General features: G+C 46.4%; 7 protein-coding genes across 7 annotated transcripts; 1 reads left to right on the top strand and 6 right to left on the bottom strand.

Moving 5' to 3' along the window:
• Nucleotides 1–786, bottom strand: LOC117864890 (uncharacterized). The gene has a single exon (XM_034748958.2). The coding sequence runs from the start codon at nucleotides 550–552 to the stop codon at nucleotides 1–3; it is 552 nt and encodes a 183-aa protein (XP_034604849.1). The 5' UTR covers nucleotides 553–786.
• Nucleotides 787–1095: 309 nt separating this feature from the next.
• Nucleotides 1096–2496, bottom strand: LOC117864328 (uncharacterized). The gene has a single exon (XM_034748383.2). It carries the CDS (start codon nucleotides 2151–2153, stop codon nucleotides 1191–1193), a length of 963 nt encoding a protein of 320 aa, XP_034604274.1. The 5' UTR covers nucleotides 2154–2496; the 3' UTR covers nucleotides 1096–1190.
• A 127-nt stretch (nucleotides 2497–2623) lies between these two features.
• LOC117864327 (dihydrolipoyllysine-residue acetyltransferase component 5 of pyruvate dehydrogenase complex, chloroplastic) lies at nucleotides 2624–6471 on the bottom strand. Its single transcript, XM_034748382.2, has 6 exons — nucleotides 5444–6471; nucleotides 5176–5367; nucleotides 4996–5083; nucleotides 3357–3427; nucleotides 3192–3275; nucleotides 2624–3071 (listed from the first exon to the last, which is right to left on the bottom strand). Exons 1-6 carry the CDS (start codon nucleotides 6287–6289, stop codon nucleotides 2967–2969), a joined length of 1386 nt encoding a protein of 461 aa, XP_034604273.1. The 5' UTR covers nucleotides 6290–6471; the 3' UTR covers nucleotides 2624–2966.
• A 1788-nt stretch (nucleotides 6472–8259) lies between these two features.
• On the bottom strand, nucleotides 8260–12387 carry LOC117864081 (uncharacterized). Its single transcript, XM_034748072.2, has 2 exons — nucleotides 9532–12387; nucleotides 8260–8905 (listed from the first exon to the last, which is right to left on the bottom strand). Exons 1-2 carry the CDS (start codon nucleotides 12128–12130, stop codon nucleotides 8598–8600), a joined length of 2907 nt encoding a protein of 968 aa, XP_034603963.1. The 5' UTR covers nucleotides 12131–12387; the 3' UTR covers nucleotides 8260–8597.
• A 3366-nt stretch (nucleotides 12388–15753) lies between these two features.
• LOC117865384 (uncharacterized) lies at nucleotides 15754–20838 on the bottom strand. The gene is made up of 2 exons (XM_072294927.1): nucleotides 16537–20838; nucleotides 15754–16391 (listed from the first exon to the last, which is right to left on the bottom strand). Exons 1-2 carry the CDS (start codon nucleotides 19295–19297, stop codon nucleotides 16015–16017), a joined length of 3138 nt encoding a protein of 1045 aa, XP_072151028.1. The 5' UTR covers nucleotides 19298–20838; the 3' UTR covers nucleotides 15754–16014.
• A 1488-nt stretch (nucleotides 20839–22326) lies between these two features.
• LOC117864142 (uncharacterized) lies at nucleotides 22327–23514 on the top strand. Its single transcript, XM_034748156.2, has one exon. The coding sequence runs from the start codon at nucleotides 22562–22564 to the stop codon at nucleotides 23084–23086; it is 525 nt and encodes a 174-aa protein (XP_034604047.1). The 5' UTR covers nucleotides 22327–22561; the 3' UTR covers nucleotides 23087–23514.
• A 772-nt stretch (nucleotides 23515–24286) lies between these two features.
• On the bottom strand, nucleotides 24287–27475 carry LOC117864144 (uncharacterized). Its single transcript, XM_072295081.1, has 4 exons — nucleotides 27294–27475; nucleotides 25647–25794; nucleotides 24754–24813; nucleotides 24287–24603 (listed from the first exon to the last, which is right to left on the bottom strand). Exons 1-2 carry the CDS (start codon nucleotides 27377–27379, stop codon nucleotides 25689–25691), a joined length of 192 nt encoding a protein of 63 aa, XP_072151182.1. The 5' UTR covers nucleotides 27380–27475; the 3' UTR covers nucleotides 24287–24603; nucleotides 24754–24813; nucleotides 25647–25688.
• Nucleotides 27476–27538: the final 63 nt, after the last annotated feature.

Here is a 27538-nt window from a genome sequence, read left to right as displayed (position 1 = left end):
TCATGACGAAGGCTGCATGTTGTAGGCGAGTGGCGCCTCGCTCTCGTTGGAGTGCACCGACGAGCCGTCGTCCTTGTCCCCCGCGGCGGCGGCGGCGTGCTCCTCCCCGAGCACGGTGGTGTCGCCGAACCGCACCCGGCGCGCGGCGCTGCTGGCGGTGGGGGACCTCGAGGCCGGCGTCGCCCCGTCGGCGGCGTGCCTCGCGCTGCGGGCGCCCTTGAGGCTCTTGCTGCTCGGCATCGGCGCCACGGCCTTCCTCGACGACGCCTGCCGCTCCACGTTGCTCGCCACGGGCGGCGCCGCCGCGTCCGAACCCGAGCAGCAGCACCGGTACGCGCACGTGGCGATCCAGAACGCCCACGGGAACGCGACGAGCGCGAGCCCGGCGGCCGGCAGCCAGTGCGGCACCTCGGCCGGGGGCAGCGTGACGTAGAGCACCAGGCACCCGCCGCCGGCAAGCACGGCGAGGAGGAGGACCACCGCCACCACCCACACGCACGCGCTCCCCGCCGACCGCGCCTGATCCGGCTGCTGCCTCTGCGGCGGCCCCATCGGTTCCTCCCGATCGGATCCAAACCGATGGAACCGATTAAACCGCAAGAAAAATCCAACAAGCCTGATGAACGAGACACTGTTCTTGAAAGATCAGATGATCCTCACAATGTCATGGACTGACTAATTTGCATCTCCTGTTCTTGGACGCCGATGATCTCCGAGGAGCAAAAAGTTTTGATCTTTGATGGTGTGGTTGCTCTTGTGGCGCATGTCTGAGAGGAAGTTGGAAATGTTCAACCAAAGGCAACTGAAAACTAGGGAGCGGCTGTTGAGGACACACCCTATAATAGCATAGCCGTGCATTTCAAGCAATAAGTGCCTGCATTACAACTATTGCTCCATGAATTCTTCGGCATGTTCGCTTCAGCTTATTCAGCCGGCTTATCAGCCACCAAACAGTGTTTTCCTCTCACAACAAATCAGCCGTTTCAGCTTTTCAGCTGGCTTATAAGCTGAAGCTGAACGGAAATAACACTAGTGCAGATTTATATTAATTTACAAATTGCATCCTCACACAGTCACACTCCACTCGCGTAAGTATAGTCACAGAAACTAAGAAGACAATTTTAGAATTAGTTGGTAGATACAACTTCATGTGCATTGTTTATCCACAGATTTAGCATGGAGGGCAGTGATCAACTCAGCCTAAGCAAGCTGTAAAGCTCCTTCATGTACACGCTCTCCTTGTCCTTCATCCTCCTCTTCTTGGAGAACAGCACGCCATTGATGAGCGGAACAACCAGGGGCACGATCGGCTTCTGCTTCTGCACCTTCCTTCTCGACGGCACCGCCACTGTCCGGCCGCCGCCGCCGCCGCCGCTCATCACCGCCGCCTCCCTGTCGGCCCCGCCGAGCCTCAGCAGGTGGCCCAACTGCGGCCTGCTGGGAGCGCGGCGCTCGGCCCACACCGCGAGCGCCACGTCGCCGCTGCGGCCCCTCTCGATGCTGGCGCGCGCCGCCGCCGCGTTGTCGGCCTCCATGTGCGCCACCTTGGAGAGTGCGCGGTGGAGCTTGGCGTTCAGCGTCGCCATGGACAGCTCCATCTCGGCCAGCCTCCTCTTGAGCTGCGACACCTCCTGCCTCGTCCTCGCCGCCTCTTCCTCCAGCTTCTTGATGGTGCTCATGACCATGAGGTCGGTCTCCTTGCGCTCTGCTTGCTCATCGTCGTCGTCGTTCGCCAGCGACGGCGATGATGCGAAGAACGGCGGCGAGGAAGGCACCAAGTACATTGGCACGTCTTCTGAAACGGGCCTTGGCACCGGCACTGGTAGTTCGTTTGAAGCAGTCTTCGTGTTGCTGCTACTCCCTTCTTGCTTGGCATTGAAGCTGACACTTGGCTTGGAGTAGCTTTCCCTGGGCTGAAGACCAACAGAATCCCTGACGCCATCAGTCCGCTCAAGCTTCGCATCCGAGGCGGCAACGGCGACGACGTTCGCCTTGAGGTTCACCTCCCTGCCAGCCCGATGGTTGCCATGGGTAATACCATTTGGCCTGAACTGTGCCTCCCTGACGAGGATGCGCTCCCCGAACACGGCGACCGCCTCCTTGACAGACCGGAACGCGCGGGAGGTGTCAACCTCTCCACGGTCCGACGCCATGGCACCGCCGCAGCTTGCAAAGGATGGCTTCCCTGCCGGCAGGCTACGAGATATCGGAAGTAGGGAGACGAGATCAAGAACTCCTGGAGGGTTTTTATGGAGGTGATCAATGGGGTCTTGCTTTGCTTACACTACAATGGCGGATAGCCCATGCCAGCAAGCAAGATACTAGACTTGTCACCTAATAGGATCCTTCAAGTAGAGACGATGGAGAGTACAACGAGCTGAAATAGGAATGCTTTCTGCGCAAAAAAGGGAGGACGCTATCTTGCGCTGTCCCAGGAATGTACAACAGGTCAAGATACATCAGATGCTGTACAGCCTTTGGCATCATGGGAGTGGTTGGCAGAAATCATGGTACTTCACTTGTAAAACAAAGAGATATACATGTGATATATTTTTACAGATCTGAGCATTTTATCTTGGCACCCTTGCAAGGGCATCAACCATATTTCTGTTTGACAGGCATGTGAAATCAACCACAGGGTGGTACAAGGTACATTTCATTCTTTGTATCTCAAGGTTATGGTACATTGATGAGCTCAGCAAAATCAACTATCCATGAAAACTCCGGTAAAATGATAAATATACCCATCCTTACACATCTATTTGAATTAAGAAAAAAAAGAAAATAATTTATTGAAAAACAAGCCAATGATGAGAAGGTAACCACCAGAGCAAGTTACCTGATGCTAACATTGGTGACAGCTTAAATCCACTAATCCACATGACCAGACCAAACTCTACACATCTACTGACAGGTGAGAAGCACCCAGTTCTGATTGTTCAGGCAAAAACAATCAATAGGTGTATCTAAAATGTAAGATCCTTGGGATCCTCAATAATCTTTGAGAGTGTTTGCAGAAAAGCGGCAAGATCAGCTCCATAAATAACGCGATGATCAGCAGTAACATTGACCTGCATGTATTGATCAGGTATTCAGGTGCATTATCAAATTATAAGAAAACAAATCGTGAATTCAAGATCAGTTGGTGAGAATGTAGAACGGTAGAAGTTCAAATGGTACAAGTAATTTACCTGCATTTGGCTCTTGATCCCAATTCTACCATCTTTTGTACCAACAACAGTTGGTTCTGATGCTCCAACAGCCATGATTGCTCCCTATTTTCAGTAACCCAGATACTTCAACAAGGTGTGTGGCAATGCACAAAAACAGAAATGGAGGAAAAAGATTCTTCTTACAGTTCCCGGTGGCAAGATTGCATCAAATCTATCAACTCCAAACATGCCAAGGTTTGAAAGAGTAAATGTGCCTGTAGATTGAACATGCTAAGCTATTAGCGCACACAAATAACTCGGTTGTCATATCCTACATGTCTGTTGCACCTAATAACCAGAGCACTAACAAGGTTAAAGAGATAAAAATATACAATACAAGAACCTCTTCAAGTTAATATCCAGACCGAAAATAGGCAAGAACTTGGAACTGTCACACTGAAAATAGCATATTTTTTTATTCTACTATACCCCTGGAACTGCTGCGAATGGATCATTATGGCAGAGCGCCTACATTAGAATATTAGGCAAGAAAACTTACAGAAAAAGCCACAACTAAGAAAATTAATGTAGCTTATGTAGTACTCTTATGGATATCATTGTCAGGGTTCAAATTCTTGATAGATAAAATTCTTCAGAGGTCACTGCCCAGTGATGAATCCAAGAACTAATAATTTTGGGGTTTCTCTGGTTTTATGAACAAAGGTTCCATACAAATACTGCAGCTGGTAACTTGCAACCAGCCAAAGAAATCTTTAGCTAGAAAATTCAGAGAACTCCCAAATTTGACTATAAATCTCTGGAGTCAACCAAATTTTATCAGGATCCTATTTTACTGGTTTGTTGCGACAGGTTTAAATGGTGTAGACAGGACAACTGGGGTTTCTGGTTTACTGGCAGTAACCAGCTGGTAAATGAAACCAAGATCGTGATTCAGCCGAGAGAATAAAAGTTGATACAACTAGAAGCATACAAAAGACCTAAACATTGCTGACAAATACCTAAAATAAAGCTATGATATATTGTGGATATTATAGTATTTACTCAATACATAAAATGATTGATAAGGGGCACTGTCCTCAACTTTTTGCAACAGCCACCAAAACTAATCAAGTTGTACAAGTTTCCCTGATAGAAGAGTACAGTGACATGGCATTTCCCAATACAAAGGATATTGTGACTCAGCAACTTAAACATATTATGGGAGAAAAGAGCAAGCACAGTTTATCAATGCCGGCATACCGCTAATACTTACTCCCTCCTTCCCAAATTACTATTCGTTTTGGCTTTTCTAGATACATAGCTTTTGTTATGCACCTAGATATATATTATGTCTAGATACGTAGCAAATGCTACGTACCTAGAAAAGCCAAAATAAATAGTAATTTGGGACGGAGGGAGTAAAAGAGTTACTGCAACCAACAAAAACATAGCACCAGATGCTAACAATCCACAGACTATAGAAGCATAGACAAATACAAGTGTGACAATATGAATCTTAATTGCCGTTTCCTTCCCTCTCCCACACATGAAGAGAAATACGCTGTTACCAGGCTAAGAAACAGGGGAAGTATCGGGATTGTACCAGGGATTTATTGTGTCTTTAACAGATAATAGGCTAGCACAACCTTTTTATACCTTATCCAGCTAAATTATATGGAACCAAAGCAACATCTAGCATGTACCAAATTCTACTGTTGAGGACCCACTGAATATGCATTGAGTAGTGCACGACAGTTGACCCTATACCATCTAATCAGAACATAGAAAAGATGCATCTCAATGCGCTATGGATTCAAGTTTGTGTGTGAAGCAGAGAAAATACCAGAGTTATACTCATGGGGCTGCAGCTGCTTCGCTCGCGCCTTATCTACCAACTCCTTCCATTTCCTTGACAGTGAATAAATGTCAACCTGGATAAACCAACAATTGCCATTTATTAAACAAATATATAATCATAGACATCAGTAATCAGTGCACACAATAACTACACTAAATACTGGACCTTATCAGCATCCTGAAGCACAGGTGTAATCAGCCCACCATCTATGGCCACTGCGACAGCAATGTTGATGCTACTGTTGTATGTGAAGCTCTTCCCATCCCTGCAGCTGGAGTTCACTACAGGATGCTGAGCCAGCGCCATTGCTGTTGCCTTAGCCAGTAGTGCTGTCATCGTTACCCCCTTCGACTTAATCTGCAAAAAGCTTACTCTTTTATCCCATTGTCAAATTAATAAAACAATGTTCCTAAGATTTTGAAAAGATGCTGACTTTCTTGTAGAGCTGATCAAGAGCATCAGTGGTGATGGTGTACCCGACTCTGAATGTCGGGACAGCAAGGCTCTCCACCATGTTCTTGCTCACAGCACCCTGCATTGTCGTGAATGGCACTGTCGAACCCAATGGCACATCGGGCCGTGCAGCAGCCACAGGCGCTGCCGCCTTCTTGGGCGCAGCAAGCGCGACCTCAACATCCTTGGCCACAATTCGCCCACCGGGGCCTGACCCCGTGACAGAGAAAAGATCGACGCCGAGGTCGTTGGCCAGCTTCTTGGCGTAGGGCGACGCAACGACGCGCGCCCCGCCTTGTGCTGCCGGCGAAGGCGGCGCGGGAGCGGAGACTGCGACCGGTGCTGGGGGAGGAGGCGGTGGCGGGGGAGGAGAAGCTTCTTGGGCGGCAGTTTCTTCCGGAGCCGGAGGTGAGGCAGCGGAGGCAGAGGAGGAGAAGGAGGCTGCCTGTGATTGGGCGGCCGGGATCTCCTCCTCGGACTCGGCGAGGAGCGCGATGGCGGAGCCGACGGGCGCGGACTCGCCGGCGGGCACGAGGACGGCGGCGAGGAAGCCGTCATGAAAGGTCTCGACGTCCATGTCGGCCTTGTCGGACTCGACCACGACGACGGGGTCGCCCTTGGCGAGGCGGTCGCCTTCGGCGGCGGTCCAGGAGACGATCTTGCCCTCGGTCATGGTGGAGCTGAGCGCCGGCATGAAGATCTCCCGGATCTTAGCCTCGACCCGGCATCGGCGGCGGGACACGGAGGGCCCTGGCGCGCCCGCACGGCGGCGGAGCGCGGACGCCGAGGGGAGCAGCGTGGAGTGGAGCTGGAGGAGGCCAGCCATTGCGGTGGGGGAAGAGGGGCCTGGCGGGGAGGCTTTGCGAGGAGTCTAATGAGATGGTGGCTGCCCCTCGCTTGCTGCTGCTGTTGTTGCCGCTGGCGCTGCCTTGGGAGTATCGGAGGCGCGGCGGATTAGCCGAGGACGACGACGGGTGGAAAGGTTTGGGCTCGTCGCTCCTGATGCTAAGCCCGGCTTTGGGGATCGCTACAAGGTCCAACAACAAGCCCAAGGTTTCAACCAAGCTTATTTTTTCTTCTTTTGTGTGGGGGATATGCTATTTTTCTCTAAAAAGATATATATATTTGCATTTGGGTGATTGGTTTTTCATTTGGAGGGATGCAGAAAATATGAAAAAGGCTTTATCATTCGCATGATTTGTATCAGCAAATCTTTCACTTCTATTTGCTGGATTTTAACAGAATAGGCCGTTCACCCATCTCTCCTTATTACTAGGAAAGAAAAATGGGTGAAATGAATTAATAATAATAATAATAATGCAGTTTTCTATAACATTTGATTTCTTTATCTAGAATATTTAATTTATTTGGAAGCAGATTTGGTAGATTTTTGCTAGAAAAAATGATGTAACAGATATATAGAAATTATCATATGAAAAATAATCTTTTAAAGTCTAGTATTCTACAAAGCACAAAAGAAATGATGCGATATGCCCATGGTTCTAAATTTAAGCAATTTGAAGCATAGAAAAATTATCTTGACAAGGAAACCATAGAAACATTTGCATGTGCAAATTGTAGATTACATGTCGCAAGCTTATCTCAATTAGGCTATTAGATCTGTGATCGTGATTTACTTTCTATTTCTTAGGGCAAATTAGAGCTATTTACTTGACTACCAATGCAAAGCTTTTAATAGACGTTTTAATAGACGTTTTGGTCCTTCAACTTTACATCGAGGGTCAGTTTTGTCCCCTAAACTCTTAGATCGGCTAATTTGAACCTAAAACATTTTTGGTCAAACTCATTCTTGTTTCTTGTGCTGATGTAGCACTCCATACTATCACTAAACTAATGCAAAATGCCCTTTTTGCCCTTGTTCTTCTTTCCCTACTCAATTTCCACCATCAACGAATATAAGACAAGAACTAGCTGGCTCTCTCCTCTTGTTGCTCGAGCACAGTATCAACAACTAGCTGCCTCCTCCTTTTATCTGCCTCTAGCACCGCTGAGCAAGCCGAGCTGCATGCTCCTCCTCTCCAATCCGAGCTTCACAACATTACAACTCCCCTTTCACTTTCTCTGTGAAAGCAAGCAAGGAGCAAATACAAAGCACAAGCATGTAGTTCTCTCTCTCTCAGCCCCAATCGGCAAGCAAGCTAACAGCAACTGCCGCTGCTCTCCTCCAATTTCTCTCGGCAATCAAGCCAGGAGCAGCAGCATGTCGATCCCACCCCAGCTCCTCCATGCAAGCAAGAGTAGATTGACGAGCATCCGCACACCAGCAACCATGCTAAAATTAAGGATGGGATTATGAAGTCAAGGGCAAAATTGACATTTTGCAAGTCTCATATCATTATGAAGTACCACATTAGGACGAGTTTGACTAAAAAATGAAAGTTCAGGACTATGGGGTGTTTGGTTCCCTTTGCTTATTTTTAGCACGTGTCACATCGAATATTTAGATACTAATTAGGAGTATTAAACGTAGACTATTTACAAAATCCATTACATAAGTGGAGGCTAAACGTCGAGACGAATCTATTAAGCCTAATTAATCCATCATTAGCAAATGTTTACTGTAGCAACACATTGTCAAATCATGGACTAATTAGGCTTAATAGATTCATCTCGCCGTTTAGCCTCCACTTATGTAATGGGTTTTGTAAATAGTCTACGTTTAATACTCCTAATTAGTATCTAAACATTCGATGTGACGGGTGCTAAAAATAAGCAAGAGGAACCAGACCTATATTGGCTGAAAGTTAAGGGATGAACTTGACCCTTGGAAAAAAGTTGAAGGACCAAGATGGCTATTTTGCCTTTCGTGAACTAGTCTACACAATACAGAGAAAAAAACAATAGACTATCTACTTTTATGAGCATACCCATGACCTTTTAAGCTTTGCTTATAACCATCTCTACAATTTTACAGCATAGAAACCATATTGTGACTTACTCCCAAACGGATACCTAATTACTCAATTCATCAAGCATATGATCTACCATAAGCTAGGGTTCTATCTTCTATGTACAAGAACATCATGTATGCAGATTACTGACATCCATGAACTACCCGTAGATCAAACTCTCCACCCAATTTATATATGATATGATTGTAGGCAGCTTCTGATTCACTTTGCATTGAAGAGCATCCTCAAGACGTTGCGCATCTTTGGCCGAGCGTCTGGAGAGAATGCAACACAAGAGAGCGCGATGTTCAGGACTGACAACATCTGGCTGTGAACAGCAATTGAAGTTCCTGAAACCCTGGTGTCAAGGATCTGCTCCCTTTGTTCAGGCCTGCCAGAAAGACTGAGTGCCCACTTGGCTAATTCAATGCCATCACTCACTGATGGTTTCCCTGTCAACAGCTCCAGTAAAATGACTCCAAAGCTATAAACGTTGCCAGCCATTGTTAGCCTCATAGTATACGCATACTCTGCAATCATGATTCAGTGAATTTAGGGTTAGCATAGTATATTGCGTCTCTCACATCATTTAGAAACTGTTAAACCAAATTCTTCAAGCTTATACACACAAAAAAAACTATCATAGAATCTTCCATTCCATAGTTGATCTGAGTCCTAAAACTTATAATCCTGACCAGAAGTAAGAAAACACATTCTATTCGAGCAATAGAGTATGTCATAAGGAAATATGTGTAACTAGATTAAACGAATAAAAGAGGAAACTACATGTTGTATAAATTTTGAAAAATAAGACTAGCCCTCAGCTTGGACAGTATTCAGGGCAAACTGAAGTTGAAGGGTACAATTGCCATTCAAACAGGAAGTCAACAGACTTGTAGAATAATTTTGCCACAAATACCAGACATGCAATTAGAAAATTACTCTTACGGCACATGAAGAATATATGCCCAAAAAAAGTAGTCAGATGACTTTACTGGAGTGAACTAAAATGCAACGATACTCGAAGCCTAAGATAAAATGCTATCAAGAAAGAATGGCAGGAAACTACTTAATTTTCAACAGTAACTACTTAATTTTCAACAGTCAGCTTAACTTAAAAGGAAGTACTCAAAATGAACACATTAGTGCATATTACCTGGTGGAATGTAACCAACTGTACCAGCAATGGTTGAAAAGCTTCCAGTACTCCTGGAAGGGTCAATAATTTTGTAAAGCTCGATATCTCCAATCTGAGGCTCATTTGATGATTTCAAGTGGATGGTCCTTGTTGACAGATCAAGAAGCAAAACCGGTTGAGTGCACCCATGAAGAAATGTCAGCCCTTGGGCCACACCCAAAGCAATGCTATATCGTGAAGGCCAGTCTATATTATCTGACTTTTCACCATGGAGTAGATCGGACACTGTTCCCTTGTATCCATGCTCATAGAGTAGGTAGGCAGAATCTGCAGTCAAAATGTAGGCCAACGGAACCATGACATTGGAATTGGTCAGTTTCCCTAGGACCTCAATTTCACGAGCAAACTTCTCCTGGTTCCCAATTTGAAAAATCTTGTCACTTGAGTTAAGCTTCTTTACAGAGTAGGTTGAACCATTTGGCATTACCACCTTGTAGTAGGTACAGAACCTGGTCTTCAAAAAGATGTTCTGGTGATTACAGACTGCTTCCATTGCTTTTGTGAACTCAATTGCAGAGGTGTGGATGCTATTCATAGTTATCAGGCAGCCATTGGTTATTTGAGGCACGGATTCCCCAGCTGGTAATCCTTCGTCTTCTACACGATAAATTCTCTTTGATAACGACATCATAACAATAGCAGCAAGCAAACACAATCCAACAAGAGCACCGGCAATAGTGAAGATGATGATGACAATAGTGTGCCTTTTTCTCGTACTAGTAGTATGGATGCCATTCTTGTCTCCTCTACCATTTACAAGATCAGGATTCCCTTCAATATGAATTGACACATTTATGCGGAAGCTAGGAACAGACCCAGAAAGATCATTATAAGAAAGCACCAGCTGTGTCAAACTTTGCATGTTCCCTAGTGAAGATGGCACCTCACCAGACAGACTGTTGTATGAAAGATCAAGTATCTCTAATTCACTTAAGTAGCCAATATCTGAAGGAATAGATCCGCTGAGATTGTTGTGACTAAGATTAAGAGATGTGGTTAGTGTGGTTGGCATTGTTGGGATGGTACCAGCCAGAGCATTATTCCCCAGATTGAGCTCAATTAGAACCTTTGATAAACTGACTGAAATTGGAATGGCACCACTGATACTGTTGTCATGCAAATCCAAGATGGAAAGCTTTTGCAACTCGAAAATTCCGCTTGGTATCTCGCCCGTGAGTAAATTCTGACTAAGATTCAATATGCTCAGGCTCTTTAAATCAGAAAATGCATATGGGATAGGTCCGTTGAGAGAGTTGTTTTGAAGCTTCAGAACTACCAGCTTGTCAAGGCTACTGATAGCAGGAGGCACTTGACCCTGTAGCTTATTTGATGCCAGACTCAACAAGGACAGGTTCTTGCAGTTACCAAGCTCTGACGGTATATTTCCGGTCAACTGATTGTTATCCAACTCAAGATAAGTCAAGCCCATGCCATCACAAATTGAGTCTGAGATGTTCCCACTGAGCCTGTTCCCACCAAGCCTCAAGCGGTAGAGGCTTTGAGAGAAGTTGCGGGGAATAGACCCTTCAAGCATGTTTGTGGTAAGATCAACACTCTGCAACCCTGGATGGGAGAGAAAATCCAAGGGAATCATCCCATCCAGATTGTTGTAACTCAGATCCAACATCCTTACATGTTTGGTAATATTGCTGGGAATTGGACCAGTGAAGTTGTTCTGGTTAGCCGCAAACCGAGACAGCGTCGTTACATTCGACAGACTCGGTGGTATTTCCCCAATCAGTTTATTGCCTGAAAGGAGCAAAGTCTCAAGCTTGGAGAGATCCATGAACTTATCTGAGACAACGCCAGTTAGAACATTCTGGCTGAGATCCAGCAGAGTAAGATTTTCATATTTAAACAAATCTAGAGGAATTGAACCACTCAACTGATTACCAGACAATACCAACTCCAACAAAGAGCTGACCATAGAAGTAGGAACTTTGCCACTCAACTTATTGGCACTAACGTTCAAGCTCCTCAATTTGAGAAAAGAACCCAAGTCCGCACTCAAATTTTCACTAGTAAAAGAATTGAAGGACAAATCAAGAACCTCCAGTTGTGGGAAAGCTGAGAAATTACTGAGCGGGTGAGATAACATGTTCCTGCTCAGATTGAGGAGACGCAACCCTTCCTTCATCGAACAAGAAGGGGAGAAGAATTGGGTGGTCAAATTTGTCAAGGAATTTCTGGAGAGGTCAAGGGCCAGCAAGCTCTCAAGACGGCAAATGGAAGCGAAGATGGAAGAGTTTGATATTCCACAGTTGGGCAAGGTTATGTTGGTCACCACCCAAGAGGAACCGGAGCGCGTGCAGTTGACTCCGCTCCACTTACAAGGATTCGAGGTGGTGGTGTTCGACCAACTGCTGCTACCAACGATCCTCAAGAGATCCTTCATGATGGCTTCCTGCGTCTTGTTCAGTGATGGTTGCGAAGACGGCGCATCGGCGCCGGCGGCCACGGGCGCATGGTGAAACAAGAACAAGAACGGGAGAAACACTAGCACGAAGAAACCATGGCTGGCGCAGAGACAATACCTCCTCATCCCCACCATAGCCATCTGATTGAACCTTCTTGCCTTCCACTTCTCTGATCGCTTCGCCTCTTCCTCTCCCCTTCACTCCCGCTGAACTTCACCGGCCGGAGCAGCAGGAAGTAAAAAACTAAAAAAATGACGAGATCTTTCCCCCCTCTCTCTAGGTTCTGGGGTTCCGGGTGTGCTCCGCCATGACCTTCTTGGGTTATGTTCTTCAGGGCGATTGAGAGGAGACTGGGGAGAGAGCGGGGCAGAGGCCGTGATTTCTTATAATTTTTCTTGATGTTTTTCTGGTGCCCCTTCTCTTGGGTTCGGGTTGGGTCCAGCGTTGACTGACTGACTGACGTACACCGCCGTCTACTCCGTAGACTAGAGTGTGGTATGAATTGTGATTTAGGGGCTGTTTGTTTCCTAAAGTTTTTAGCTTCTAAAAGATTTTAGGCAGTTTTTAGACACCTCCTAAAAGTATGTTTGGTTCCACCTCCTAAAAGTGACTAAAGGCAATAATAAAGTGGTAAAATACCCAAGATATCCTTCCCCCATGCAGGGACCTGCATGCCCCTACTGTTGGCGCTTGGCCCGCCCGCCACTAGCCCCGGACCGCCCCTCCGTCGGCGCTGGCCATCCCGCCGCCGGCCCCGGACCGCCCCTCCCCTCCTCCCGCTGGCGCCGCCCCCTCCCCTCGAATCCCGACCAACCCGCTACCCCTGTTCCTCTCTCTCTCACTCACTCATCTCTTCTTCCTCCTCCAACTGAGGAAACACCGAGCTGAGCAGAGCCCGTCCGCCGGCCAAATCCCCAGCCTCCGCTCCACCATCTTCAAATCGCCGCCTCCCACGGCTTCCTGACCCCCTCCTCTTCCCCCTCAACCACTCCTTGTCCGCCGCCGTAGCTCCTGGCGCCAGGGATGTCAGACCCCGCGGCCGCCATTACCGCGCGCCGGGGATGTCAGACCCCGCGGCCGCCATTACCGCCGGCCCAAGCTCGGGCGCCGCCGCCGAACACCACCTCCCCGGCCTCCTTGTCCCCAACAAGCAGCCAAAACGGGATCGTGGTGAAGCCCCGGTGCTCCTGCGCCCGTCACCGACCGCGCCTTGCCATTCCCCGCCGCCGGCCAAGGCCACGGCCGGCCATGCGTTGCCGGCTCGTGCCTGTGTGCGTGGGTGTGTTGAGGGTGCTGGGCGGCGGCGGCGGCGGGCGGGAGTTGGGCAGGAGAGAAAGGGTAATAAATGAGGGGTAGTGGGGGTCCAGATCTGATTTTAGGAGGCTTTAGGAGGGGGTGGGGGGACTAAAATTTTTGAGGCTCCTAAAAGATTTTAGTCACTTTTTAGGAGCTAAGGTTTTAGGAGGGTGGAAACAAACAGGCCCTTAGTATCTTTGCTAATTATGAGTGAACGGAGTACAAGTTTGTGCTGAGTTATCCATATCGGGCGCATTAAGATTAAGGGGTGTTTGGAGACAGGGACTAAGCTCCTGTCATATCGGAGGTTTGACACTAATTAGGAGTATTAATTATAGGCTAATTACAAAACTAATAGCAGAAGTTCATATTTAGTCCTGCTAATTAGCATCCGAACATCCGACATGACAGGCCTAAAGTTTAGCCCATAGTATCCCGTCGTCCCCTAGGAACAAATTTTATCGAAAAGGTGGACGGTTTTGAAGTTTCGCTTAAAATAAAGTAGCTTTAGCTATGCCGGGTCAAAGAAGCTGGTGCTCTGGCTCAGCTACAACCGGGAGCCTCTTATAATTCTGAAAAGGACTAGTTGTAGCTCAAACTGTGTGATCACTGGATCCAGGTATGAAACGTGAACGGGACTGCTGACGCAAACGCAAGAATTGGAAAAGCAAACCGTGGACCAACCCAAGGAAAATGGCGACGCGTTGGAAATGCCAAAGAAGCTTGACCGAGACCTAGGTTTGGAGTGGCTTTGGTTTACCTGAAAAATATTCTAGCAGGGAAAAGGAGCTCACTCAGTCCACACACTTGACGAGGAGACGTTGAACGGAGACTTCACCGTTCTCTCACACACGGCCATATGGCGTTTTCCACGGAATCGTTTCGTCAGGATTCTCCACAACACCTAAAATCTAAAACGTGCCATGGTTCCGGTTTCTGCAGTGCAGCTTCTTCTCTGACGATAGATGATGCATGGGACCTCCTGCTGCGACCAGGTCCAACAGGTATCACAGGCCAGTCCAAAGGATGTTGCAAGTAAAGACCTGACAACAATTTTGGAAGTTTTCCCCCCTGAGCAAACGAAAAATAAAATATTTGCATTCAGTTTATTCAGAGTAAAATAGAGAGCACTAGGGAATGCTATTGAAAGCAAGCTTTGGATCTGTGTTCGGTACCATATCGCGACTGACAATGCCTCGAAAAAAAAAGTAGCAAGATGGCCGTACCAGCTGGGAAGGAGTAATCAACAGGAAAGACGAAAGCTAAAGCTTCAAATGGCCTTTGCTTTCGCATCAGGGGGAGACAAGCCGTGTTTTACGGAGAGGAGCCGGAGGAAAGGCTACCTTTTTGTACGTGAAACTGTAGGCTCTACCCTGTCAAGGATGATCCTTGGAGTTTTGGGTCTCGATGTGAAACTGTCACACGGATTAGACCAGCAAGCAAGCAGTTAGGCAAAAGGCTACTATAGAGTCTAGATTATTCAGGGGTGTTGAGTGTGCCTCACTCTGATTCAAGCTTCTCCAGGTGCAATGCACAGTGCCGAAAGCCTAATAGAAAAGGGTGTAAAATAGTTTGGTTAGAGTCTCGAGACAGAGTCATCACTAATCTCCCAGCGAGGATTTAAGAGTATTCTCAGTGGAGAGTTTCATTACACGGTTTCTAAAAGTGCCACATCATCTTCAAAGATTTAAGTTGATGAATGAAACAACCCCTCACAATACACAATTTCATATCACAATTTCATAAGCTACTCATAGTATTTAATTGTTGTATGGTGTTGAGATCAAATATGCCATATAAATATGCAACCACTTGTACCTAAATTAAGTAGTGGCATACTAACCATGGCCACATAGGATCGACAAAAATTACGAAGATGAAATAAATTTTCTCAATGGAGTTTCATCGTAGTTTCAAAGTCTAGGTAACCGTGTACACAGGGTTTCATCCCTATGAAACCCAATTTCTCTCTTTCTTCATAAATTTTATACCATATCACCATTTAGACCTACGTAACACGTCATTTAATGAGATTGAAACACAGATTGAAACACTCGTAGAACTTGCATTGAGAATGATCTAGTATGATAGGCTTCTCGGGGAAAAAAAGGCAAACAACGTCATGTCGATTGTGATTTGTGATAAACATGTACGGTGTATGCTTTGTTTAAATTGGAGGGGTCTGGATGGTTTTCCGAGGCAAAGACTTGTTTCATATGGTAATGGGCCGAATTGTACTTGAAATTCAAACTAAACCACCAGTAATTCATTCTCAGGTCACAATTCCCCCGATTATAACTGTTGATTATCGAGTGAGCGTGTCTGTATCTACTCCCTCCGTCCCAAATTACTATTCGTTTTGACTTTTCTATATACATAACTATACGCATATACGCATAGTAAAAGATATGCAATTAAAAAAACCAAAACGAACACGAACAGTAATTTGGAATGGTGGGAGCATATCTTAAGACGTCAAAGAGATTTGCCATAGAAAAAAAAACAGAGGATACAAAAACGACTAGAAACTACTCACACATGGCTACTACTGCAACTCCACTTAAAAATAAATATGTCCTAGCATGTTCTGAAAACAAAATATGTCCTGTGTGCAGTGTCAAGTTTTATCCTAAGAGTTCAGCACTGCAATTGAAGTCACTCTTCTCTTCAGTTTTCAATAATACTTCTTTCCTTTGCCGTTGGACATCTGTTCCTGACAGCTGCTCCGCTATGGCATCAAGAATGGAGCTGCTTCGTACTCCATGCTAAACTCCATTCTGCTTTTCCGGAGCGTCTGATCGCAGCACTTGAGCAAAATCCGCAGCACATTCTTCATAGTCGGCCGTGTCAATGGAAAGGTTGAGGTGCATTGCACGCCTAGGCTGAACACAGTCTCAATCTCGTTAGGGTATCCTGCATACCTGATGCTTTTGTCTATAACATCGAGGATGGCCGCCCCTGATTGGTAGTGGTGCCGAGCCCATTCGGCCAGGCAACCAAGCTCGCCGCCATCGTTGGCCTTCTTGCCGGTTGTGAGCTCCAAGAGCACGACTCCAAAGCTGTAGACATCCACCTTCTCATTCACCTTCCTCGTGTAAGCATACTCTGCAGATAAACATGAAAAATTGTAATATAATAAGGTCTGGCATATTATGACCTATGATATTTACAGTAGCTACTACCCTAGTTACTGTACAGAATCTGGCAAAATGAGTGAAATCTGCCGAAATAACAAAAGAGTTGACCTTACCGGGAGCCATGTAGCCAAACGATCCGGCCACTGCAGACATCGTGTTGGGCTCCCCTGCCCGCACCAGCATCCTGGCCAGCCCGAAGTCCGCAACCTTAGCCTGGAACTCGGAGTCCAGTAAGATATTGCTCGTCTTGATGTCCCGGTGAATGATAGGTGGTGAACAGTCGTGATGCATGTAGCACAGTCCCTGTGCGGCACCAACAGCCACTATAAGCCTCGTCGGCCAGTCCAACGGTACGCGCTGCACAGACTGCGGCCTCACCATGGAGTGCCCTGTGCAGAGGGTGTTGCCATGGAGCCAATTGTCCAGGCTGCCGTTGTCCATGTAATCGTACACGAGGAGCTTTGACTCATCACCAGAGATGCAGCACAGCAGCCTGACGATGTTATTGTGCCTGACGTTACCAAGGCTGCTCACCTCAGACTCGAATTCACGCTCCAGCTTCTCGTCCAGGCTCCCAGTATTCCGTATCAGCTTCACAGCGACCACCCCAGTGCTGCCGTTGCACCGGTTGATGTACATGACACGGTACACGTGCCCTGATCCGCCGCTGCCAATGAGGTTCTTCTCAATTAGCCCCTGGTGTATGTCTGCATCCTCGAAGTTCAGAGCTTGGAAACGTGTGACCTGCCAGTTATCCGGCCTTGCTTTCATGAACTCAGTTGCAGTTGCAGAGGTTTGGTTGTTGTTCATAACTGGGCCACCATTGATGATTTGAGAAACACTCTCCCCAGCTGATAACGACATCGTAACACTGACAGCAAGCAAGCATAATCCAACAAGAGCACCAGCAATAATGAAGATGATGATGACAACAGTGTGCCTTTTTCTCGTACTAGTAGTATGGATGCCATTCTTGTCTCCTCTACCATTTACAAGATCAGGATTTCCTTCAATATGAATATACATATTTTGGCGGAAGCTAGGAACAGACCCAGAAAGATCATTATAAGAAAGCACCAGCAGTGTCAAACTTTGCATGTTCCCTAGTGAAGATGGCATCTCACCAGACAGACTGTTGTATGAAAGATCAAGTATCTCTAATTCACTTAAGTAGCCAATATCTGAAGGAATAGATCCGCTGAGATTGTTCTGACTAAGATTAAGAGACGTGGTTAGTGTGGTTGGCATTGTTGGGATGGTACCAGCCAGAGCATTATTCCCCAGAATGAGCTCAATTAGAGCCTTTGATAAACTGACTGAAATTGGAATGGCACCACTGATACTGTTGTCATGCAAATCCAAGATGGAAAGCTTTTGCAACTCGAAAATTCCGCTTGGTATCTCGCCCGTGAGTAAATTCTGACTAAGATTCAATATGCTCAGGCTCTTTAAATCAGAAAATGCATATGGGATAGGTCCGTTGAGAGAGTTGTTTTGAAGCTTCAGAACTACCAGCTTGTCAAGGCTACTGATAGCAGGAGGCACTTGACCCTGTAGCTTATTTGATGCCAGACTCAACAAGGACAGGTTCTTGCAGTTACCAAGCTCTGACGGTATATTTCCGGTCAACTGATTGTTATCCAACTCAAGATAAGTCAAGCCCATGCCATCACAAATTGAGTCTGAGATGTTCCCACTGAGCCTGTTCCCACCAAGCCTCAAGCGGTAGAGGCTTTGAGAGAAGTTGCGGGGAATAGACCCTTCAAGCATGTTTGTGGTAAGATCAACACTCTGCAACCCTGGATGGGAGAGAAAATCCAAGGGAATCATCCCATCCAGATTGTTGTAACTCAGATCCAACATCCTTACATGTTTGGTAATATTGCTGGGAATTGGACCAGTGAAGTTGTTCTGGTTAGCCGCAAACCGAGACAGCGTCGTTACATTCGACAGACTCGGTGGTATTTCCCCAATCAGTTTATTGCCTGAAAGGAGCAAAGTCTCAAGCTTGGAGAGGTCCATGAACTTATCTGGGACAACGCCAGTTAGAACATTCTGGCTGAGATCCAGCAGAGTAAGATTTTCATATTTAAACAAATCTAGAGGAATTGAACCACTCAACTGATTACCAGACAATACCAACTCCAACAAAGAGCCGACCATAGAAGTAGGAACTTTGCCACTCAACTTATTGGCACTAACGTTCAAGCTCCTCAATTTGAGAAAAGAACCCAAGTCCGCACTCAAATTTTCACTAGTAAAAGAATTGAAGGACAAATCAAGAACCTCCAGTTGTGGGAAAGCTGAGAAATTACTGAGCGGGTGAGATAACATGTTGCTGCTCAGATTGAGGAGACGCAACCCTTCCTTCATCAAACAAGAAGGGGAGAAGAATTGGGTGGTCAAATCAGTGAAGGAATTTCTGGAGAGGTCAAGGGCCAGCAAGCTCTCAAGACGGCAAATGGAAGCGAAGATGGAAGAGTTTGATATTCCACAGTTGGGCAAGGCGATGTTGGTCACCACCCAAGAGGAACCGGAGCGCGTGCAGTTGACTCCGCTCCACTTACAAGGATTCGAGGTGGTGGTGTTCGACCAACTGCTGCTACCAACGATCGTCATGAGATCCTTCATGATGGCTTCCTGTGTCTTGTTCAGTGATGGTTGCGAAGACGGCGCATAGGCGCCGGCGGCCACGGGCGCATGGTGAAACAAGAACAAGAACGGGAGAAACACTAGCAGGAAGAAACCATGGCTGGCGCAGAGATAATACCTTCTCATCCCCACCATTGCCATCTGATTGAACCTTCTTGCCTTCCACTTGGTACCCACGACGCTCGAGAGATTCATCAAGATGGCCTTCTGTGCCTCATCCATTGGTAGGGAAGACGGCCCATCCGCGGCGGCCACAAACTCATTGTGAAACAAGGACAAATAGAAGAGTGCTACTAGCACCAGAAATCTGTTGATGACATGGGGACGGTACCTACACCATAGACGCCTGATCGAACCTTCTTGTGTCTTGGCCTCCACTTGATTGCTTCGCCTCACTCCCTCCACTTAACTCCTGCTGATCTTCACTGTCTCAAGAAAGGAAAATTAGAGGATACTTTTTCTCTCTCCAGGTTTTGGGGTACTTGGTCAGATGGTGTGCTTGGCAATGGCTTCATTCGGTTTTGTTCTTGGGGGTCCTTGAAAGAGAGTGAGCGCACGCTAAGGCTGTCAATTCTTATACTCCCTCTGTTTTTAGTAAATTAACACAGTGGTTTCAAATATACATTATTCTCAAAATACCTTTCAGCAAAAATAAGCTGCATACCTTTATTTTACCTAACTCAATGTTCAAAAAATCATTGCCAGTCAAACTTCAAACCACAGTTTTCTTCATTTTCTTCACCACCCCCTCGCTTGGGTAATTGGGCTGGGTCCAGGGTTGACTGGCTGACGTGCTGCGTCGTCTATTTCTTCTAGTGTGAGAGTGACAGTGTGACACAAAGCCAAATCTATTCTACGGACTACTGAATGTTAGATCGTCCGTCTAATGGACGCTGCATATACCTAGAGTGACATTTATAAGCATCGGGTCTTGGCTTTTGCTTACCTGAGATGGCGACGGCGAGTCGGCGAACCCGCACGGCACGGCACCCGGTGCCAATGCAGAATTCGTCGGATCATGGATTGATCGGACACGCTTCTTCTCCAGCATTGACCCAAAATCATTCTCTGCATCCCATCAGGTGCCAATGCAGAGTAATCCCCAACTGGCTGCAACGCATTGCCAAGCAAATGGCGCATGTCCCACTCCCAATGTCGCGCCTCTGCGGTGCGGACGCCCTCGTCCTCGCGGAGCCGCGTGACGGCTTCCCAACCAATCAAGCCTTAGGCTCCGCCTCCGGTGATCCGGGCTCCATCGGGCCTGGGAACGGCACCAAGCGCCGCGTGGTGCCAGCGGAGACGACAGCCTAAGCACCTCGAGGTCTGCGCAGTCGACGCTGGAAACCGGCTGCGAGGGAAGGAACCCGGGTGGAGGCATCCTCCTCCTCCACGAGTTGCGGGACGAGAGTACCGTTGACGCCGGCGGAGCGCGCCCCGCGGTATGATGGCGACGGGGACGAGGTGAGGTGCGCCAGGTTAGGCTGGGAGGGGAAGACGAGCCGGAATCGGACGCGGCAGAAGGAGGGAAGGGATCCGGCATGCGAGAGGGTTGAGGGCGATCCGGAGGAGTATCGCAAGTCCGTCCGAGACGACGTCGCCGTCGCCGGAGGGGAACGAGAAGAGACTGCGAGAGTGCGGGGAAATTAGGGGGGGATTTTGCAACTATTTGGGTCGCGACTAATAATCGCGATCCATTTCAGTGGTCTTTATGTAAATATATGGATCACGATTAATAATGGCGATCCAATTTAGGGAGTTTTATGTAAATAGTTGGATCGCGATTAATAGTTGCGATCCAATTCGGGGGGTTTCTGTAAATATTTGGATCGCGATCCATAGTCCCGATCCGATTCAGGGGGCTTTTGCAAATATTGGGTAACGAGTGTGGGGGTTTTACGTAAAACAACCTGGAGCTCCAGGCCGCCGGCCATGGCGGCTCCGATGACCTACCCACCCCGAGCGCGCTTCAGAGCGCAGACCTCCTCCACTTCACGCCCCACCCGGGACGCTCGAACGAGAAGAAGGAAGGAAGCGAGAGAGCCCGACTGCCCGAGGCGGCAGCGGTGGCATCGAGACATCGACCTCCACGGTGCTGACTGCTGAGAGAAGATGAAGCGTTTGGCCGCGCTGGAGGACGGGGAGAAGGAAGAAGAAGAGTAGTAGGCTCCATCGGAACGGGCTGGCCCATCCTGCCATGGCCCTTAACGGGCCTGGAAACGAGTGTAGCCAGTTCCTGGGCCAAAAATCAGATCGATCAATGATACTAAATCCTTGTACCAATGGTATACTGAAATGCTTGAAAGTTGCAAGGTTCCATGCCCTCCTATATACGAATGCTTTTTTTTTTCCGCCGAAAAAAACACCAGCGGCAAGATCATTAGGTTCGTTATGCCATTTTACAAAACTTCTGATGTTGCATTACCACGAGAGTTAACGGTTAAATCCATTCACTTAAGAGTTAAGACCATGACCAACTCCAAAGTATGTTTTTAGCAGCAAGAGTGATTTCAGCTTACAGTTGTACGTACGTGGCGAGTGGCGACAACACAGAAGAGCGACTAGACAAGGCAGGTTACGCCAGCCAGACCTACTTGTCTCACAGGTGTCGCCTCCTAACTTTCAAACTGGTGCCATGTTGGATGCTGACGCGGCGGCTGCGGCCATCTTTACCCTTTGTCAGTAAAGTGAGCGGCGAGCGCTGACCTTTAGCTGAAAAGCACTGCCTGCCAGCTTCTATGCTCTTCAGTCTTCTCCTCCCTCCCTCCAAAACCATTCAAATGAGCTCCTCACTGTTCCAACAACATCTTCTGCAAATAAAAAAATTACAACTGATAAGGCAAACAAATCCTCCAGCAACAACTGATAAGCAACACAATTGAGGATATCACATACAAAATGCAACCGGCCAGATATATTCCCGAATGATTGGTTAGTTCATCAGTTGCAGCTTACACTAATTCTATTTGTTATTATTTTTAAAAAAATTTGCTCAGCACCAGCAATTGCAGCTAATGTTCAGGCTAAGTAAAGCTATGTCTGAACATTCTTAGGGCCCATTCAGTTAATATCCTTTGCTCCTAAACTTTAGCTGCATTTGTGTATAATGACCTTGTAATCATGAAGCATCAAACAGGTAGGGCCTTAATTTTGCTCATAGTGCTTGTCCGATTGGCATTACTTGACAGGGCAATCTCAGCGGCCAAGCATCTTACCAACCGCCATCACCATGTTATAATACCCCCATTTGCCAACCATCACTTCAACTTCATCAGACAATTAACAAGCCATATCTCCCCCCTCTCTCCCTCTCTCTGTCTTCCTACATCTCTGTTTCTGGTCCTTTCCATCTCTGGGAATGTCAAGAGGTGGTAGATAGAGAAGTTGCAACCTCCATGACCTCTCCACATATACATCTTGCCCACAGCCTTCGCTCCGTAGAGTCAGAGTTAGAGAGAGATAAGATAGATAGAGAGAGTAGCAGCAGCTATGGAAGAGTTCACATTCCCCAGCGTCCCGTTTGAGCACTGCAACGCCGCCAAGAAGGTCTCCTTCCCTCACTTCGCCTCCCCGTCGCCGTGGCTCGTCGTCCCCGGCGGCGTCGTTGACACGGCCGCGCACGAGTACGATCACCGGAGGAGCTTCTCGGCCGTGGAGCAGCAAACCGCCGCCGGCAGCGACCACCACCACCACCTGGGAGGCTACGACGGCCACCACCACGGCTCGGCCAGGTTCGCCGTGGAGGACAAGATGGACATGCTGTGGGAGGATTTCAACGAGGAGCTCGCCCGGGCCGCGCAGCCGTGCCCGCTGACCAAGGGGACGCCGTCGTGGGCGGCGACGAAGGAATCCTGGTTCGCTGGCGACGGCTACGAAGGGGCCGCGGAGACGCGCAAGCACGCCGTCGTCCGGCGGCGGAGGATGGGCCTGCTCATGATGCTGAGGCTGCTCAAGAAGCTGTTCCTGGCGCACAAGTCCGGCGCCGCTCCGTCGAGGAAGACGCCACCGATCTGATGCAGCAGAAAAATCGAGTCTTCGAGTCGACTGTGCATGGATGATGATGTATCAGGTGTATATACGAGGGCGATCAATTGATCAACACATGTTTCTCTCGCTAGCACAGGACCAAGAACATGGTTCGGAGCTGTTTTTGCTGATGAATGTTCTTGTTTCTCTGTTAGAAGTTCCTCTAGTCTGTGTGGCTGTTCAGAGTCTGATCATCCTAAATCTTGGTTGTGCATTGGGTTTGGCTTAATTTTGACTAGCTCTGCTAGAACTTGCAGAAAACAGGGCAAGCTATGAGAATTCTGCATCTAACGATGTTGTACAATCAGGCAGATTTTGCTCTTTGTCAAATTCTTTCCTGGCTGAACTTTCACAGTTTTTGCGAAGTTCAGCCCAAAGTTTCAAATCTCAATTGAAGTCATTTAACAATTGTTCAAGTTATCTGCGCAAATATAAACTGAAGCACATCTAAATTAGGTTTGCTAATCACATCACCGAATCCAAGTATTTAACTTTTCTGACCGGAAATCAAGACTATCTGACTCAGCTACAGTAGTGAAAATGACCCCCAAAAAAAAAGGAGAACCCACATTTTGCAAATTCAAAATGCACTCCTCCTAGTCACACCCTTTTGTGCATCAGCTTTCAGCCGTTTAGACGTCGCTAATCCGTCATAAAGAAGAACAAACGTGGCTTTAATGAATACAATCCTGTCATTACAAAAAGGGATGGACGGAATATTATCGGCCCCTCTTGCGCATACATAATGCTTGACTGAATTATGGCATGAATCGAAGATGAGCAACAAGTTAAGGAACGGCCATGTGGAGTGGAGGACACACCAACAAACCGGTTGGTCCCAAGTAGACAGCAAGAAATAGTTGTAGAGAATGTATTGTGCGTGTCAGCTTGAAGTCATCGCATCGCATACCAATCTACACACTCGCCTGGTAGGTATTGCATCACACAGAAATAGAAATTCCAATCCACAAGCAAAAGGTTTGTTGGCTACAGCCTACAGATAGTAGATAACTCATGTACGTGGCAGTACAGCACAACACTGAATTGCTTCAACTAGGGTACTGGTATTTCTCAGCAACATGGAACTGGCCACAAATGCTGAGCGGTGTGGTGCTGAAATATTCCAATGACCCCACAGAGTTGCTGATTGGCACCATATCCTACATCCCAAATTTATGAGCATGACAGTTGAGAGATCTGATTTTCTTAGCCACAGAACGAGGCTGAATAATGAGCATTGAAATGGCTTACAGATTACAGAACTTTGGGGGTCACAAAATATCTCCATATCGATAAGTATAAGCACATGGAATCCACTTATTTAGCTGTTCAAGACGAGAACATGGGGCTACATGTGTATAGACGAACAAGAACTAAGGACACTACAGGTATACATGCATCAGACTCGACCATTATGAAACATCTATCTGCTGTTCAACTCAGTACAAAACAACTCAGCAACCAGTCGACGATGCCTGCATTACTGATAACCCCTACGAGCCACCCTGTGTGAAGGAACATTATTAAATTCACCCAGTCAACTAGCAATGCATGTGATTCGTTATTATAAACAATAGCATCGAAACCAAAACTTAATACAGCAGGCTTAGGTGAACACTACAGAAGGTAGCGTAAATTGCAATATTATACGTTACCTTAATCCATAATGAGAGAGATTGACGTCCCCCCAAACTCCTAAGCTAACCTCAAAGAACCTGTAAAGGAAAAATTATCTGTCAATTGTGTCTCAAATTCAACCTCCACATGAGACATAAAATCCAGTGGTTATAACAAAGTAATTACAAAACTTCAGAAATCAGAACAACTTTATGTGCAGGAAAAAAAAACTTCTCCACTTTCAGATCTCAGAGAGAACATTTCCCCCTGATATTCTTCTCTTTCATGTGCAGAGCAAAGAAGGTGGGATTTGCTTAGCTACGGAGCAGATGGTCAAGTTCACATGCAGTTATCTAAGAACAGGCGCACATGATTCTGCCTGTCATACCTGATCATGTAGAATAAGCACCAGGCAGAATCTCATCTAAGAAATGTCAAATTCTCTCTCAAGTTATGTTTAGCTTTCAGTGTTTTTTTTATCATTCAACCATATTTTTATCCAAAAACTTTGGTGATCCGGATTCAAGGATATCCATACAGATAGTGTGGAAGAAGTATCAGAAGAAATATTTATGAATTATATTCTTGTAATACCTCATATTTATGACCTTAATACATTGACCATACACAAAACATGTGATGATAAAAAGGGGTGCTCTCAGGATCAAGTATGACAACATTTACTAGAACAACTCAAGTTTTGTAATCTATTATGCTGTCATTTGCTTAAAACTAAGAGATAGAATCCTTAACACAAGAATCAGACTAATAACTAAGTTTATTGTAATCTATTATGCTGTTATTTGCATAAAACTAAGAGATAGAATCCTTAACACAAGAATCAGACTTTAAATTTAAAATTCCAGAGAGAAATGTTGAAAGAGAAACAAACTTTAGCAACCATAGAAGTCCTAAATGTCTGGAAACTTACCTTTATTCAATGGCTGCAGTAAAACATGTCAGTATTGTTTCATCACTTTGAAATGTTCTTAAGTAATCCGGACAAGGAACCACAGTGTGTTGATTTGTACTCGCACTGCTCACAGCATGACTGAAGTAACTGAATAACTCTCACACACCTGATGAAATAAAACAAGCATGAACATAAGCGCACATGATTATAATCACAAAAGATCTCAAACATTCTTATTTAACTTTCATATTGATAATGACTCATAAATTATGTGCATGGTACCACCAGTTATTAAATGTGTGCTTGTGTGTTGAAAATTGACAGTATCCAAAAACAAAAGCATTCCAAATCATGATGCTTATTGTAGTCGTAGTGTTAAAAAAAGTCACTCATTGTTAACCCAACACCTCAATGCTGATTCAAGATCCTAAGGTTTGTATAATTGATAAATGATAAGTCAAATCTCTGTTGTGCCCAAACACCTCAATTTAAAACACAGTACTATTGAGAAGCATAGAATCCAAACTACAAAAGATACCGAGAAACCAAACAAGCACCAAATCATTGTTCATTTTAATAACTTTCATGCATGGTATCACCCCAATAGAATCTTAAATCATGCCAAGATTATCAATCTCAGACAATTAGACAAGTAAGCACTGCTGGGAAATTGTCCTAGCAACAGATGATAATTATTAATTATGCATCCAACAAACCATAAAGACGTCATGCTCAAATAAGTTGTTAAGGTCTATGGTCATTTATCATGAATCATATATTCCTTGTAATTTTATATGTTCATCGGCCTGAAAGAAGGATTAAACACACTAATCTCTGGAGCTGTGGCAAACATATGTACATTCAAAATTTTTTCTGATGTGACATCCAGAATTCCAGAACAAGCATGAAAGAAACCTAAGTCACAATCTAAACTAACAGAGGCGAAATCAATGAAAAAAATGTTCTGAGCAGAAATAAATAAACACAATATCTGGCATATAAAATGATACAGGGGAAGTCATAAGCCTGTCAAAATGACCCAGAATAGTATTAATTTACCATCCAACCTAGAGCAGAAGTTTCTCCACAACAGCCTGATGCTAACGAATTCCTTAAAAAATGCTAGTGACAGACAACCAAGGGCCAATGTCAAGATAAACATAGCACATTGTAAAAAAAAAATGAATGTTAGAAACTTAGAATCCAGACACCGCCAGTTGTCCCTAAAATCAGCCAAAAAAATATGGACAGGAGAAAGGGCGCCGACTCATGCTTGAGCATGCGAGCAAACATCTGAAGCAAGCAACATCTTGCTACCCAGCTCCCAAGGCCGTCAATCAGAAACTATTCCTAGAATTCCTCCATTCCTTTGAGACGAGAACCACGCCTAGCTGCTAACAGCAACGTGGTCACCGTCAATCCCTAACCTGATGAGTAGAGGGCAAATTTACCAAATCCAGCATAGCACGAGTTCTTGGTGATTCCTAACCCCCTAATCCAGTGGCTCTCTACCGGGTCTCCCCGTTCCTAAGACCTGAACATCGCGCAGGAATTTAGCTCAAACACCAGACGCCGCCACCAATTCATGTGAACTAAATCCAGACTCACGAGTCATGAAGCAATCAGATTCTTCGGGTTGGGGGTGGGTGGGTGGGGGGTGCATACTTCCTGGAGTCGAACATGTTCTTGGAGAGGCAGGCCTGGATGTCGCACGCCTCCTTCTTGCACGGCTCCTTGCTCGGCTGCGCCATCTCCCCGCCTTCCTCTTCCTCCCGCCGCCGCCAATTCAACACGGCGTTGCGCTCTGCGTTCTGACACGCACGCACCCGTGCCGTGCTAGTTCAGGAAGACGCTTTCGAGAAAACTCACAGCATCTGGGCCGAGTGGACTCATATGTGACTAGCGGCCGG

The sequence above is a fragment of the Setaria viridis genome, chromosome 7, assembly GCF_005286985.2.
Source record: "Setaria viridis chromosome 7, Setaria_viridis_v4.0, whole genome shotgun sequence".
Classification (NCBI taxonomy): Eukaryota; Viridiplantae; Streptophyta; class Magnoliopsida; order Poales; family Poaceae; genus Setaria; species Setaria viridis.
This window is presented reverse-complemented; position numbering and strand designations above follow the sequence as displayed.

Excerpts from the sequence above, each read along its gene's own strand:
- LOC117864890 (XM_034748958.2), bottom strand. The coding sequence starts at position 552 with ATGGGGCCGCCGCAGAGGCAGCAGCCGGATCAGGCGCGGTCGGCGGGG.
- LOC117864328 (XM_034748383.2), bottom strand. The coding sequence starts at position 2,153 with ATGGCGTCGGACCGTGGAGAGGTTGACACCTCCCGCGCGTTCCGGTCT.
- LOC117864327 (XM_034748382.2), bottom strand. The coding sequence starts at position 6,289 with ATGGCTGGCCTCCTCCAGCTCCACTCCACGCTGCTCCCCTCGGCGTCC. Across the intron at positions 5,368-5,443 it reads TTGATCAGCTCTACAAGAAA|ATTAAGTCGAAGGGGGTAAC; the intron begins GTCAGCATCTTT and ends AGCTTTTTGCAG. Across the intron at positions 3,276-3,356 it reads CAATCTTGCCACCGGGAACT|GGAGCAATCATGGCTGTTGG; the intron begins GTAAGAAGAATC and ends TACTGAAAATAG.
- LOC117864081 (XM_034748072.2), bottom strand. The coding sequence starts at position 12,130 with ATGGCTATGGTGGGGATGAGGAGGTATTGTCTCTGCGCCAGCCATGGT. Across the intron at positions 8,906-9,531 it reads AGTTGGTTACATTCCACCAG|AGTATGCGTATACTATGAGG; the intron begins GTAATATGCACT and ends TCATGATTGCAG.
- LOC117865384 (XM_072294927.1), bottom strand. The coding sequence starts at position 19,297 with ATGGATGAGGCACAGAAGGCCATCTTGATGAATCTCTCGAGCGTCGTG. Across the intron at positions 16,392-16,536 it reads GTTTGGCTACATGGCTCCCG|AGTATGCTTACACGAGGAAG; the intron begins GTAAGGTCAACT and ends GTTTATCTGCAG.
- LOC117864142 (XM_034748156.2), top strand. The coding sequence starts at position 22,562 with ATGGAAGAGTTCACATTCCCCAGCGTCCCGTTTGAGCACTGCAACGCC.
- LOC117864144 (XM_072295081.1), bottom strand. The coding sequence starts at position 27,379 with ATGGCGCAGCCGAGCAAGGAGCCGTGCAAGAAGGAGGCGTGCGACATC. Across the intron at positions 25,795-27,293 it reads AACATGTTCGACTCCAGGAA|GTGTGTGAGAGTTATTCAGT; the intron begins GTATGCACCCCC and ends TTATTTCATCAG.